Source organism: Pteropus alecto, unplaced genomic scaffold (genome assembly GCF_000325575.1).
Source record: "Pteropus alecto unplaced genomic scaffold, ASM32557v1 scaffold233, whole genome shotgun sequence".
NCBI classification, from domain to species: Eukaryota; Metazoa; Chordata; class Mammalia; order Chiroptera; family Pteropodidae; genus Pteropus; species Pteropus alecto.
In genome coordinates, this window is record NW_006434367.1 from 1,150,652 (window position 1) to 1,163,517 (window position 12,866).

Here is a 12,866-nt window from a genome sequence, read left to right on the forward strand (position 1 = left end):
TTCAACAAATTACTGAGTATGTGCCAACTATGTGCCACTAAATGAAACAAAGAGAAACCCTTACCTTCACAGAGCCAACATTCTAGAGGCAGCCAGCACAGAGAGCAGAGGGGGCAGTCAGTTCTTCTTGACAGAAGCAGCCCAGGAATAGACAGCTCCTGGACCTGGACCAGCACTGCTCTCAACTTCCTATTTACTTGAAGCAGTATTTTTACTATTTATAAGTAGAAGATGTCCAGCAAATATCAGTTCTACTTAGCACCTCACTTACATATGTGAACTAGGAAATCTCACTCTAATAACTCTAGATATTGATAACAAATATATCAATGATTACCTTATTCTCATTATTCATCCATGATTGTAAATAAAAATCAATAGGTGAGTCTGTTTAAGAAAACAAAAACAAAAACTGAGACCAAATTATTTTATCTAAATACTCAATAATATCTAAAAATAGCAAATCAATGAACTAAAAACTTTTCCCTTCGAACAGAACACAGCACTGTTAAATGATGCTCTGGAACTCATCAGTGGTCAGTTAAATTAAAAAACTGTTGGGGTGGGTAAGCATAAAAAATGACACACATGCCAAAAACACTTGAATATGAATATAATCAAAACTTTAAAGCTAGCTTCTGCTTGACAGAGGATATGGGGAAGAGAGAAATAACACCATGAGTAAGCAAACAGACGAATCCAAACAGTGGGACAATCTACAGGGTGACTGATCTGGCCTATCTCAGTAAGGCACTGACTTAAGAGATACGATAAATGTGCCATAACATAACCTTTCTTAGACCCAAAATCAAGCAAACCAGCTGAGATAAGAAGTAACTGAATATGGACTAGACTACTACTTATTAGCGGTCTTAATAGCACTTAGTAGTTATGTAAGAAAATGTCCATATTTTCAGAGATGCATACTGAAATATACAGGAACAAAATGACGCCTGGAATTTTTTAAAAAAAATAAAAAAATAAAAAAATAAAAAATGAGAAGAGATGGAGCAACTATGACAAAATCTTATACTAACTGAAACTGTGGGATAGGTGTATAGGAGTTTTTTTTTTAACTGATACAAAATTTGTATATCATAAAATCACCCTCTTAAAGTGTAAAAGTCTGTGGCTTTTAGTATATTCACAAGATTCTGCAACCTTATTCACTTTCTAGTTCCAAAATATTGTCATTACTTCAGAAAAGAACACTGTACCCATTAGCAGTCACTCCCCATTCTCCCCTCCCCCCAAAGCCCTAACAACCACTAATCTACATTCTGCCTCTATTCTTTTTGCCTATTAAGTATCTATACATTTACCTATGGATAAATAGAATCATACAGCATGTGGTCTTTTGTGTCTATCTCCTTTCACTTAATGTGTTTTCAAGGTTCATTCCTATCAAAGCACATATCAATACTTCACTCCTTTTTACGGCTGAATACTATTCCATTATATGGACATACATTACATTTTGTTTATACATTCACCAGTTGACTGAGATTTAAGTGTTTCCACTTTTTAGCTATTCTGACTAATGCTGCTCTGAACATTCATGTACAAGTTTTTTTATGGACATATGTTTTCATTTCTCTTGGGTATACACTTAGAACTGGAATTGCTGAATCAAATGGTAATGCTGTGTTTAACGTTTGAAAGAACTGTCAAACTATTTTCACAGTTGTGCCATTTCATATACCCACCAGCAATAGATGAGGATTTCAATTTCTCCATATCCTCGCCAACACTTGCTATTTTCCATCTTTTTGATTATAGCTATTCTAGTAGGTATGAAGTACTATCTCTTGGTTTTGATTTGCATTTCCCTGAGGACTAAAGAAGTTGAGCATCTTTTCATGTGTTTATTGGCCATATGTACAACTTCTTTAGAGAAATGTTTATTAAAATCCTTTGCCCATTTACATGTAGTATTGGATTATCTTTTTTTTTATTGAGTTGTAAGATTTTATATACTCAGAATGCTAGTATCATATACAAGATTTTCAAATATTTTCTCCCAACTTCTGGTTGCCTTTTTGCTGTCATGATAGTGTCTTTTGAAGCACAAAGTTTTCAATTTTTGTGAAGTCCAATTTCTTTCTTTCTTTTATTGCTTGTGAGTATAAGGAGTTAATGCTATTCTACATTCATACATATTTTTTTCATCAAGAGAAATACAAACAACCCTTAAATTTTTTAACTTAAACATATAAATGTGCATTCATTCATCTATCTTATAACATGGGCTCAAGTAAGGCCTTTTGAGTATTGAACCACAGTATGGAGTTACACGTTATCTTTGCTACATAAGCTTATATTACACAGTTTTCAATTTCTAGTCTTGATTTCTCTGGAGAACATAAAGTATTTAAAGCAATCTGACAGAAATTTGTAAATTTATTATTTTAAAAATTTCCCCTCATTTTTGTAGTTTCTTTCCCAGATCTAATTTGGTAGCAATTTTTCATACTACTCAAAAGTGTTTGACTTGATTTTCTTAGGAAAAATAATTTAAGAATTTATAATTCTTATAAAAAGTTTAGGAACAAAAAAGACTTAATAAGAATATAAATTAACTGGTGGGGAGAAATATGAAAGGTATATTAGAAACAGTTTCCTCGTCTTGAATATAAAGTGTGCTGTGGCCAACAGACAGCATGGTTTCCAAAGGAAAGATTTCGGCTTAATCAGGAAAGAAAATTAAGAGACCAATGAAGAGACCTTTTCCTATAAAAGTATTATAAACATGATATTAATAGCTAAATGCCAAACCAAAGCATTTTCAGTTGACAGTATCACAGCTTAAGATCAATACCCGTCCAAAGACAGAGAAATGAGAAAGGAAATTAAAATATATACATTAAAAAACAATTTCTTATACTTCAGTACCTTGCACTTGTTCCAGTGGTAAAATCCTAACACAAGGATCTTGGCTCTGAAAGGATTCTACAGTTGTAGCCTCCTCCTCTTCTGTTTTTGCTAGATTGCTAGGAAAAGCTGATTCTCTGAGGACAGCATCTGACAAATGTTGGCTTTCTATATGGATCTTTTTCCTAGAGACAGAACTTTTTTTATTAGGAAACAGAATGATGATGGAATGTTAGTTGCGTAGGGTAAATCTCTAAAATATCCATTAATCAGTTATGTATTTTATCTCTCAAAAAGAAAAAAGTGGATACAGTGAAAAGAAACATTTCTGGGACTAGCCAGAAATCACAACTGGTAACATCCTAAGGACTGCACAATTATTTTGCATCCAGTGATGGACAGTCTACCAAAAGCAAATACATTATCATACTGCTACTGTGCCTCTCAACTGATAAGGTTTTTTCCCCCAAATAACTATCTCTGAAACTATCACTTCTAGAGAAAAAGTCAGTTTTCTAAATAGGACAGACTTAAAGGATACTTGTATATTTGCCAAATAGCTAATTGTCTGAATTGCTAAATGCTACAAAAGTTTTACTGTTAGTCCTTGCTACTGTTCTTGTCCCTATCTTTCTATCTACCTCTGTTATTATGTATGGATGAAAATGTTTTTCCTTAAAAGTAATTTTCCTCCCAAACTACTGGGTCTATTGCAACTCAATGAGCCATTTCACCAGCAAGAGGGGTAGGCGATTGAACTGCAGAAAAAAAGACTCTAAATGCAAATTTATCATTTGATAAACTGACACCTAGACCCAAACTCAGATCTAGCCAGTATGGATGAAAAGAAATTAGCCTTTCCATAATTTACAAATTCTAATCCTTTGTGTCTAAGGCAAATCTTGAACCCTAATTTACTTCCCAGCTTCTCCAGTTCTTTATTGGGGATGTAATACATAAAAAGCCATTAGCTTAAACCAAAGGTGCATTCACAGATAAGTATACAAAAGTTTACACCAAATAGAAGCTGAGTAAAAGAGAAGACAGGAGTAGGTGGAAAGACTATAAATGGATACGAAGTCATGTGGCAGAGAAAAAAAAGAAAAAGGGGGGAGGGGCAAGATGGTGACATGAAATAAAGAACAAGTCAGGACATTCAGGTTCATTTTCAAATTTTAAAGCCCTCCCCTATGAAAAGCATATAATGTGATCATTAGAACTTTAGGATAACAGACAGTTAAGGGCACTCTAAAATAACCATCGGCACCACCAAAATCTACTTCCTCAAACCTATAGGTATCCCTTTTTATTAGGCCATCAATATTTCTCAAATTAAGGCATAGGCTTCAAGTAAAAATGTCAAAGCAACTTCCAGGAGCACATTAAAATACCAGTAAGCCCACCTATAAAAGTGAAGCAATCTGGATAGGAGCCACCAGTCCTAGCACAAGCTTACCTCAGACTCTAGAATCTGAAAAACAGATAGGCAAAGCAGGAGAAAAGAAAGATGGTCCAGAATGAGAACACAAGGGCCCAGAAGCAAATCTGCCTGAAAGAACCACGGTAACGTTTCCTGACAACAGTCGGAAGGAGGGCAGAAGACTAGAGCAAAAGAAAGGGGCTGACTGAGACTCTGTCAACCATGCCAGGCAGTACTCCACTCCTGCTCCCCAACCCATACAAACTAAACAGCAGTGTCAACATGTCACTAAACATCCAGGAATAAGGCTCTTCTCCAGACGAGTCACAGGAAACATCCATGCAGAATAAAGCTATGGTAGTAACAGCAGCCTAGAATAAAGCATTTAACACTCAGCATGAATTTAAGACATACTCCCCCACCCCAGCCTGCTCACCATAACGTGAAGCTGGCCAGGACCACTGCTCCACTCACACAGAGGTCTAATGGAAATGAGACCTAAACACCCATCAGCTGAGGACGCCCACACTAGCAACCTAGAAGTAGCCACAAATCAGACATAGTTCGAAAAAGAACAGCTCAAGAGATAAAAAGATGAACAAACTACAACCCAGAGACAAAGAATAATTAATATAAGTTTTAAAAAAATCTCAATTAGAACACTCAGGAACATTTAAGTGGCTATTTCATACATCCACGAAAAGGAGCCATTATAAAAAAACAAAAGACCAGAAAAAAGAGCTCTCAAAATTATGATTGCCAAATAATTTAACAGAAAGATGAGAAAAAATTAGGAACTTATCTATTTTTTTTGCACTGAAAAAGAAAAAAATAGGAAAAACAATGGAAACAGATCAAAATAGTAGCTCCAGAAAAAGGGAGAAAAATAGAAAAGTGCCAAAACAATAATTATCTAGAACTAAAGCACAGAAATCTCTGGGTTGATGACAATTAGAATTTAGTGAGTGGGAGGAGAGGAAATCCCATCCAGCAGGCACTCTGAGAGGATTGTAAGTTTCCAGAGGGGAAAAAAATAGTTCAGATACAAAGGATCAAGTATCAAAATGACATCCAAGTTTCTCACACAATGAAGCAATCCCTTCAAAATTCTGCGAAAATTATTTCATCTTTAAATTCTATACTCATCTAAAGTATTAATTCCAAGGTTAGAATAAGGACATTTAAAACACACAAACTCTGTCCTCCCCCAGAAAGGGTCATGAAGCCATCCCTAACAAGGGGACTAAGCGCATGGCTCTACAGGCTGTGGACCCTTCATCACAGTAGCCACAGGAAGCCCTTGCTCTTAGACTAAACCCAGGTCTTCAGATTACTCAACAGAGGCAAGGGCTAGCCGCAAAGCACTCTGCCCCACCACCCCAACAGAAGTCAAGAGTGAGGCCAGCAGGTTTCCTATCTTCTGTTAACATGGGTCAACGAGACTACTTCCTCATACCTCTGCACTTCTATCAGAGCATCAAGAGATTACTTCCAATATTTCTCTCCCCTCTTCTCACATCTACTGTCTTATCACCAACATCAGCTCACTGAGACTAACTTCATGATGTTCTCTGTCCCTATTTATTCAGTCCCTACAAGTTCAGGACTCCTTACTGCTGGCATCCTAAGCTCCACAAGACTGCACATCCCCTCTTTCCTTCCCAACAAACCAACCCTTCCACGGTACCTTACAGTGCAGAATCAGCAAAATCTTGCTATTCCTGCACCCCTTTTCTAACATTCCTTTCACCTCGTTGCTTTAATGAAAGCCTGGATGTTCTATAAGGACTTTACTCTCCTTAAGCTCTGTCATAGGGGGACAGGACTATTGTCTCTTCCACAACATTAGTATCACTGGGTGTGGAGATGAAATTCATAGTCCACTATGCCCCTCAGTATCACTTCCAGATCACTCTCCCTAAAGCCTCTCAGCTTAGAACCACCTACTAAATCCTCATGTCATCTACCCTAATACTGCAACTCTATAATCTTTTAACCCCCTCAAGCCTCTAATCCATTCACACTACTACATTTCACTCTCCCTCACCCTTTTGATATCCTTTTCTCTTTCTTAACCTAAATCCCATGGCCAGTTATCATACACCTCAACTCCCTTGTCCCTCACCGTGTTCATCAAAATATAATCCCAGTTAATCCTAAATCTCTATTTATACCTTGCCAGCACACCTACAGCTTCATGTGGTTGGAGAAAACATCACAATCATACTGAGCAGTCTCACACTAAATTCGTGACCATAACCCTCAAGTGTCTGACAATCCTACTATTCCTTGTCCATTTACTTTCCGACATTCCCATAGGATTGTTTACATTTCTTTTCAAATCACCAATTCCTCCTCCTCCTCTCTCACCAAGCTGATGGCCATGCCTCCTATTTCACTGAGAAACCTGAAGCACTAAAAAGACAACTTCCACAGACTCTTACCATAATATGTACCCACATATTCTGCCTCTCCATCTGTTAATACAGAGAAACTATCTATGGTCCAATCCCTCTAAAGTCATTCCCCACAATGGACATTAGATCCTAATCTCTTATTTACACAAAGACATGGCAACAGTCAGTCTCTTCTACATAATCAAATTTTCCCTTTCCAGATCATTCTCATTACCATCTAAGCATGCAGTAACTCATCCCATCACAAAAAGAGAAACTTGTCTTGACCCATCACCCCTACCAACTATCACAGTCCTATTTCTCTGCTCCCTTTTGCAGCAGAAGTCAGTGAGAGCAGAATTCAAGTTGTCTGCTCTCACTGACTCCAATACCAACTCTCCATTCTCTTAAATTCACTCTGTTGGGCCACTATGCCTCCCTGTACTTCCACCAAAACTACCTGTCAGGGTTACCCATGGTGATTTCTTAGACTTCATTTATTTGACACAACTGAATCACTCTTTTATAAATGTTCTTCACGCAACTTCCGAGACACTTTGTTTTCTTTCTACTTCTGAAGACTAATTCTTAGTCACTAGGTCTCTTCCTTCTCTCCCCAGCTTTTAATATTACCGAACCTAAACATCAAGTCTTAATGCTCTTCTCTTCTCCAACTATCTCACTCCCTTGATAATCAAACTTCCTAAGTGATCTTCCTGCTTTTAGTCTTCCTCCCAACAGTCTATTCTCAACAGAGTAGCCAGAGTGAGACTTTTAAAACACAACTCACATGGAACCTCATGGTTTCCCATTTCAAAGTAAAAGTCTTTGCTCACCACTGCAGCCTCCTTTCTGCCCTTTGAATATATTGGGTGTGTTCCTACCTTAATGCATTTACGCTGGTTGCACCCTCCACCTGAAATCCTCTTCCTCCTAATGTCAACATGGCTAACGCCCTCCTTTAATCCCCTCCTTCAAGTCTTTGTTCTCATCTTATACCTCCTCAATGAGACTCACACTGACCATTCCCTTCAGCCTCCCTAATAATCATACTTACCATGTTCTATTTTTCTAGCACTTTTCCCTTCTAACATGCAATAAAATTGGTATATTTTAATTTTTAGTTTGTTGTGTTTAATGTCTGTTTTGTTCACTGCTATATCCTAGAAATATCTGGCACATAATAGGCAATCAGTCAAAAATACACACTGAGTGAATGAATATACAGAGTTAACTAACATTTTTGACATAAAGTGCTTATATCTAAACATTATCAAGAATCAATTCGCAACAGAAATAAAATGAATAAACATTAAAGAATGTTCAACCCATAAATATTCAATTATGAATTCAAACAGAACACTTTTTTTAAGACTGCCTGTATTTCCACCATTTAGATAATCAAATAGATAACTACCATTTACACTGTGGTTTACAGACTTCCAGACTTGTCTATGCATTTATGCATGTGTATAGATTTTTTTACTTCTAAAATCAAAGATTAAAAATAATACCAGCAAATGCTGGGGAAAACTCAAAAGAAGGAGGCATTCTCAGCTACATTTTCTAGTGAAAGTGTAAAATGATACAAATCATCTAAAAAGCAACTTTTCTTAAAAGTAATTTTTAATTTTTCAAATACGGCTAACATAAAGTATTTTATGTTTCAGGAGTAGGACATGATGATTACACATTTGTATAACTTACAGTGAACACCCTGATAAATTCAGTACCTAAATGATACCCTACCTAGCTATTACAATACTACTGATCATATTCCCCATGCTACACCCTACATCTCCATGACTATTTTGTAACTACCAATTTATAACTCCTAATCCCCTCCCTTATTCTCTCATCCTATTCCCAATCTGGCAACCATGAAAATGCTCTCTGTATCTTTGAGCCTGTTTCTGTTTTGTCTGTTCATTTATCCTGTTCTCTAGATTCCAAATATAAGTGAAATCACATGACATTTGTCTATCTCTGTCTGACTTATTCTCCTCAGCACAATACCCTCCAGCAGGTCCACTCATATTGTCGCAGATGGCAAGATTTCGTTCTTTTATATGGCTGAGTAATATTCCATTGGATGTATGTAACACCTCTTGTTTATCTGTTCATCCACTGATGGAACAACCAGGTTGCCTCCATATCTTGGTGATAAACAGTGCTGCAATGAACATATGGATTCACATGTCCCTTCAAAGGCATATTTTGGGTTTCTTCAGATAAATACCCAGAACTAAGATTATTAAGTCCTTTTTTATCTCATTTTAAAGTCTGTCTGATATAAGTATTGCTACCCAGTTTTTTGTTTTTTCCATTCTATTTTCATGAGATATCGTTTTCCATCCCTTTACTTTCAGTCTGTCTCTTTCAATGTGAAGTAAGTCTCTTATAGGCAACATATGTAAGCATTTTTCACTTATCAAGACGTCTTATGTCTTTTGATTGCAGCATTTCATCCATTTACACTTAAAGTAACTGTTAACAGATGTGTAGTTCCTGCCATTATTCATATTTTTGATTTTTTTCTTCTTCTTAAAGAAGTCTCTAACATTTCTTGCAATACTGGTTTGGTGGTGATGAACTAATCCTTTAGCTTTTTCTTGTCTGGGAAGTTCTTTATCTGTCTTTTGATTCTAAATGATAGCTTTGCTGGGCAGAGTAATCTTGGTTGTTGGTCCTTGCTTTTTTTCCCTAAAAACATTTTATTTAAAAGTACCAAATAAAAACCCACATTTTCAGACCATAGGATGGTTTTTTTAGTATATGTGCTGCCAAAGCAAGCACCACAGGATATTAATACAACTTATATTATCTTACACGATGAATTTATAGAGTAATAATCCAGATTCATTTGATTAGATGGTTGAAATACCCTTCCTAGGTTAGTTCACAAACATCACAAATCCCTTATAATAATGTTGAAAAACACCTTTCCCAAAAAGGTGAACTTGAGAACTTCAGTCCACTCTTTCAGGACTTGCATTTCTTCATAGACTTCCTGATGAGGAACTACTGCTTCTTGGTCACTAAAGAGACCTGGATCTTGATCTTGACCTCGACCAGGATTGGAAATACCTTCATCTTTTTATAAAACCAGACCTAGACCGTCTGAGTGAAACTGACTGTATTAAGAGACACAGATCTTAATCATCAAAGAAATGCTGATCCTAACCTCCTTCCCCTGCTCCTGCTTCATAAGTGAGAGTACTGCCTACATCTGAATCTCGAATATGATCTAGACAGTGACTTGCTTCTTCGCTGGCTATAGCGATGACAATCATAAGCATAATGTCCCTTTTCACCATACTCATAGCATCTATTACTGGGATTAAAGGGATGTCGGGCAGGGGTCTATCGAAATAAGAACTCCAAGGCTTGCCTGTTGATAGTTCAACCCTTGCCCAGGAGCCACAAATCACTTTGCCATCCAGGCCTCGCACTGCATCTTCTACATCTCTAGGGTCTTCAAATTCTGCAAAGGCAAAACCTGGAGGATTTCTTGCAATCCACACAGTTCTAAGAGACCATAATAACTGATAGCCCCTTCTAACTCTGCTTTGCCAGCACCAGTTCCCAGGTTACCAAGATACACCATGGCTTCTCCTCTGTACTGCCCGTACCACGACACTGATGTGCTAACAGCAACCAAGGATCAACTACAACCGGAGGGTACCCACAACCCACACAAGAGACACACCTGGAGCACTTGGCTCAGTTGAGCAAGGAGCCTGCACAATTGGGTCTCGCAGGACACCTACCACATAAGACCACTCTGCCAAGACCGGGAGACACAGCAGTTCTTCCTACTACATACAAACACAGGGAGGCATCCAAAGTGAGGAAACAAACATATCTCGAACGAAAGAACAGAACAAAGCTCCAGAAAAAGAACTAAATAAAATGGGACAAGAATCTACCAGATACAGAGTGCAGAACACTAGTTATAAGGGTGCTCAGTGATTTCAGTGAGAACTTCAACAAAGAGATAGGAAATATAAAAAAAGAACCAGTCAGAAATAAAGACTACAATAACTGAAAAGAATACGTTAGAGGAAATCAATAGATTAAGTGAAGCAGAGGACTGAATCAGCAATTTGGAAGATAAGGTAGCAGAAAATACCCAATAAGAACAGCAGCAATAAAAAAGAACCAAGAAAATGAGGACAGTTTAAGGGGCCTCTGGGACAACATCAAGCATCCCAACATTTGCATCATAGAGGTACCAGAAGGAGGAGAGAGAGAGAAAGAAATTAAAAAGCTATTTAAAGAAATAATGATAGAAAACTTCCCTAACGTGGTGAAGGAAACACACAACCCCAGAATGTTCAGAATCCCAAACAAGATGAACCCAAAATGGCCTACGCCAAGACACATCATAGTTAAAATGTCAAACATTAAATTCAAAGAGAGAATCTTAAAAGCAGCAAGAGGAAAGCCATTAGTTACATACAAGGGAATGCCCATAAGACTGACAGCTGATTTCTCAAAAGAAACTATGCAGGACAAGAACCACTTGGCACAAAATACTGAAAGTGATGAAAACCCAGGACCTACAAACCAAGATTACTTTACTCAGCAAAGTTATTATTTAGAATATAAGGACAGATGAAGAGCTTCCCAGACAAGAAAAATCTAAAGGAGTCCATTACCACCAAGCCAGTATTACAGAAAATGGAAGAACTACTTTAAGAAGAAAAAAATATGTATCAAAAGCCTAAATGAAGAATGGCAATAACTACATGTCCATCAATGAGTACTTCAATGAAAAAGAATTAAATGCTCTAATCAAAAGATAAGGTGGCTGAATAGATAAGAAAACAAGACCCTTACATATGCTGCCTACAAGAGGCTCACTTCAGATTAAAAGACACATACTAAAAGTAAGGGGACAGAAAAAGATATTGCCTGATGGACCTAGAGGGTAGAGTGCTGAATGGAGTAAGTCAGAGGAAGACAAATGCCACATGATTGCATGGATGTGTGGAATCCAAAGAACAAAATAAGCAAACGGGAACAAACTCATAGATAGAGAACATTTTGAAGGTTACCAGATTGAGGGGGGAGGAGTTCGAGGAGTCAGTGAAAAAGGGAGAAGGGATTAAGAAATACAAATTGGTAGTTACAAATAGTCATGGAGATAGAAATTACAGCATAACGTATAGAGCCAATAATATTGTAATAACTATGTATGGTGTCAGAGGGGCACTAGATTTATTAAGGTGGTGGATCACTTTGAGTTACACAAGTATCTAATCACTGTTACACACCTGAAACTAATATAGTATTATATGCAGACTATAACTAAAAAATAAAAAATTATTTTAAAAAGTGAATAGAGACTAAGAACACTGAAAATATTTACGGGTGAAGTAGATTAATAAAATGAAATAACAAGTCAAATTTAGAAACTCCTCTAATTTGAAGGAAAGATCCCAAAATACATGACTATAGTTTTTGTCCCTGCTATACAATAAGCGGCTGGAATCTACGAAATACTTTAGGAGTTATGAAAAAGTGACTTTATTTCTTCACACAAATTAAAATCCACAATTAGTGGCTGGAATCTAAGAAATACTTTAGGAGTTATGAAAAAGTGACTTTATTTCTTCACACAAATTAAAATCCAGCAAATTATTCTTTAAAAAATAAGACTGGTTGATTTGTGTATCAGATGGCAGCATTTAAAAAAACCTACACATACAACAGACAACTGAAGAATGGCTAGTAATCATTCACTATGAGGGGCAAGGTGACAGGAAACATTACCATATAAAATGCAAAATAAATAAAGCACAGGTATTCAGAGGACTCTGCCCAGTCATTGCTATTTAAAGAAATAAAATGCAATTTCTCAACTAGCAAGTAAAAATTTGAGAGTAAAGGAATATTATATTAGGCAAAACTATCATAACCTCAAAAAACTGGAATTAATTTTTTTAGGAAAAAGAGACATGTTTATCATAAAAAAAAGGGAAAAAATAAAACTTTCTTTGATGGCTGTGGGTGTTTTTTTCTCTTGAAATCAACATGTCAGAAATACCAATGCCTTTAACAAAAACCTTAAATTGTACACTAAACAATCTACAAGAAGGAGGTCATACATCATATATGTTGAAAATTAACCCTGTGGGGAAGTTTTAAAATGTCATATTATAAGAAATAATTAA

The 12,866-nt window shown here is 36.6% G+C and overlaps 1 protein-coding gene and 1 pseudogene across 16 annotated transcripts in view; both read right to left on the bottom strand.

Annotated features, from left to right (window-relative positions):
* The window catches only part of CEP192 (centrosomal protein 192), a 138,291-nt gene that overhangs the window by 117,774 nt on the left and 7,651 nt on the right, over positions 1 to 12,866 (bottom strand). For 11 of the 16 annotated variants that reach the window (XR_003045514.1, XM_015587238.2, XM_025044895.1 and 8 more), the window contains 2 exons: positions 2,893 to 3,068; positions 338 to 387 (listed from right to left, as the gene is read on the bottom strand). The exons of 1 other annotated variant lie outside the window; for it this stretch is intronic. Coding sequence is in view for 14 of the 15 variants with exons in the window: in XM_015587238.2 (XP_015442724.1) it covers positions 338 to 387; positions 2,893 to 3,068 (226 nt within the window). In the remaining variant the exon portion in view is untranslated. The remainder of the gene's footprint in view (positions 1 to 337; positions 388 to 2,892; positions 3,069 to 12,866) is intronic. 4 more of the 16 variants (XM_025044889.1, XM_015587242.2, XM_025044888.1 and 1 more) reach the window with 2 other exon arrangements.
* On the bottom strand, positions 8,981 to 10,351 carry LOC102882960 (annotated as a pseudogene).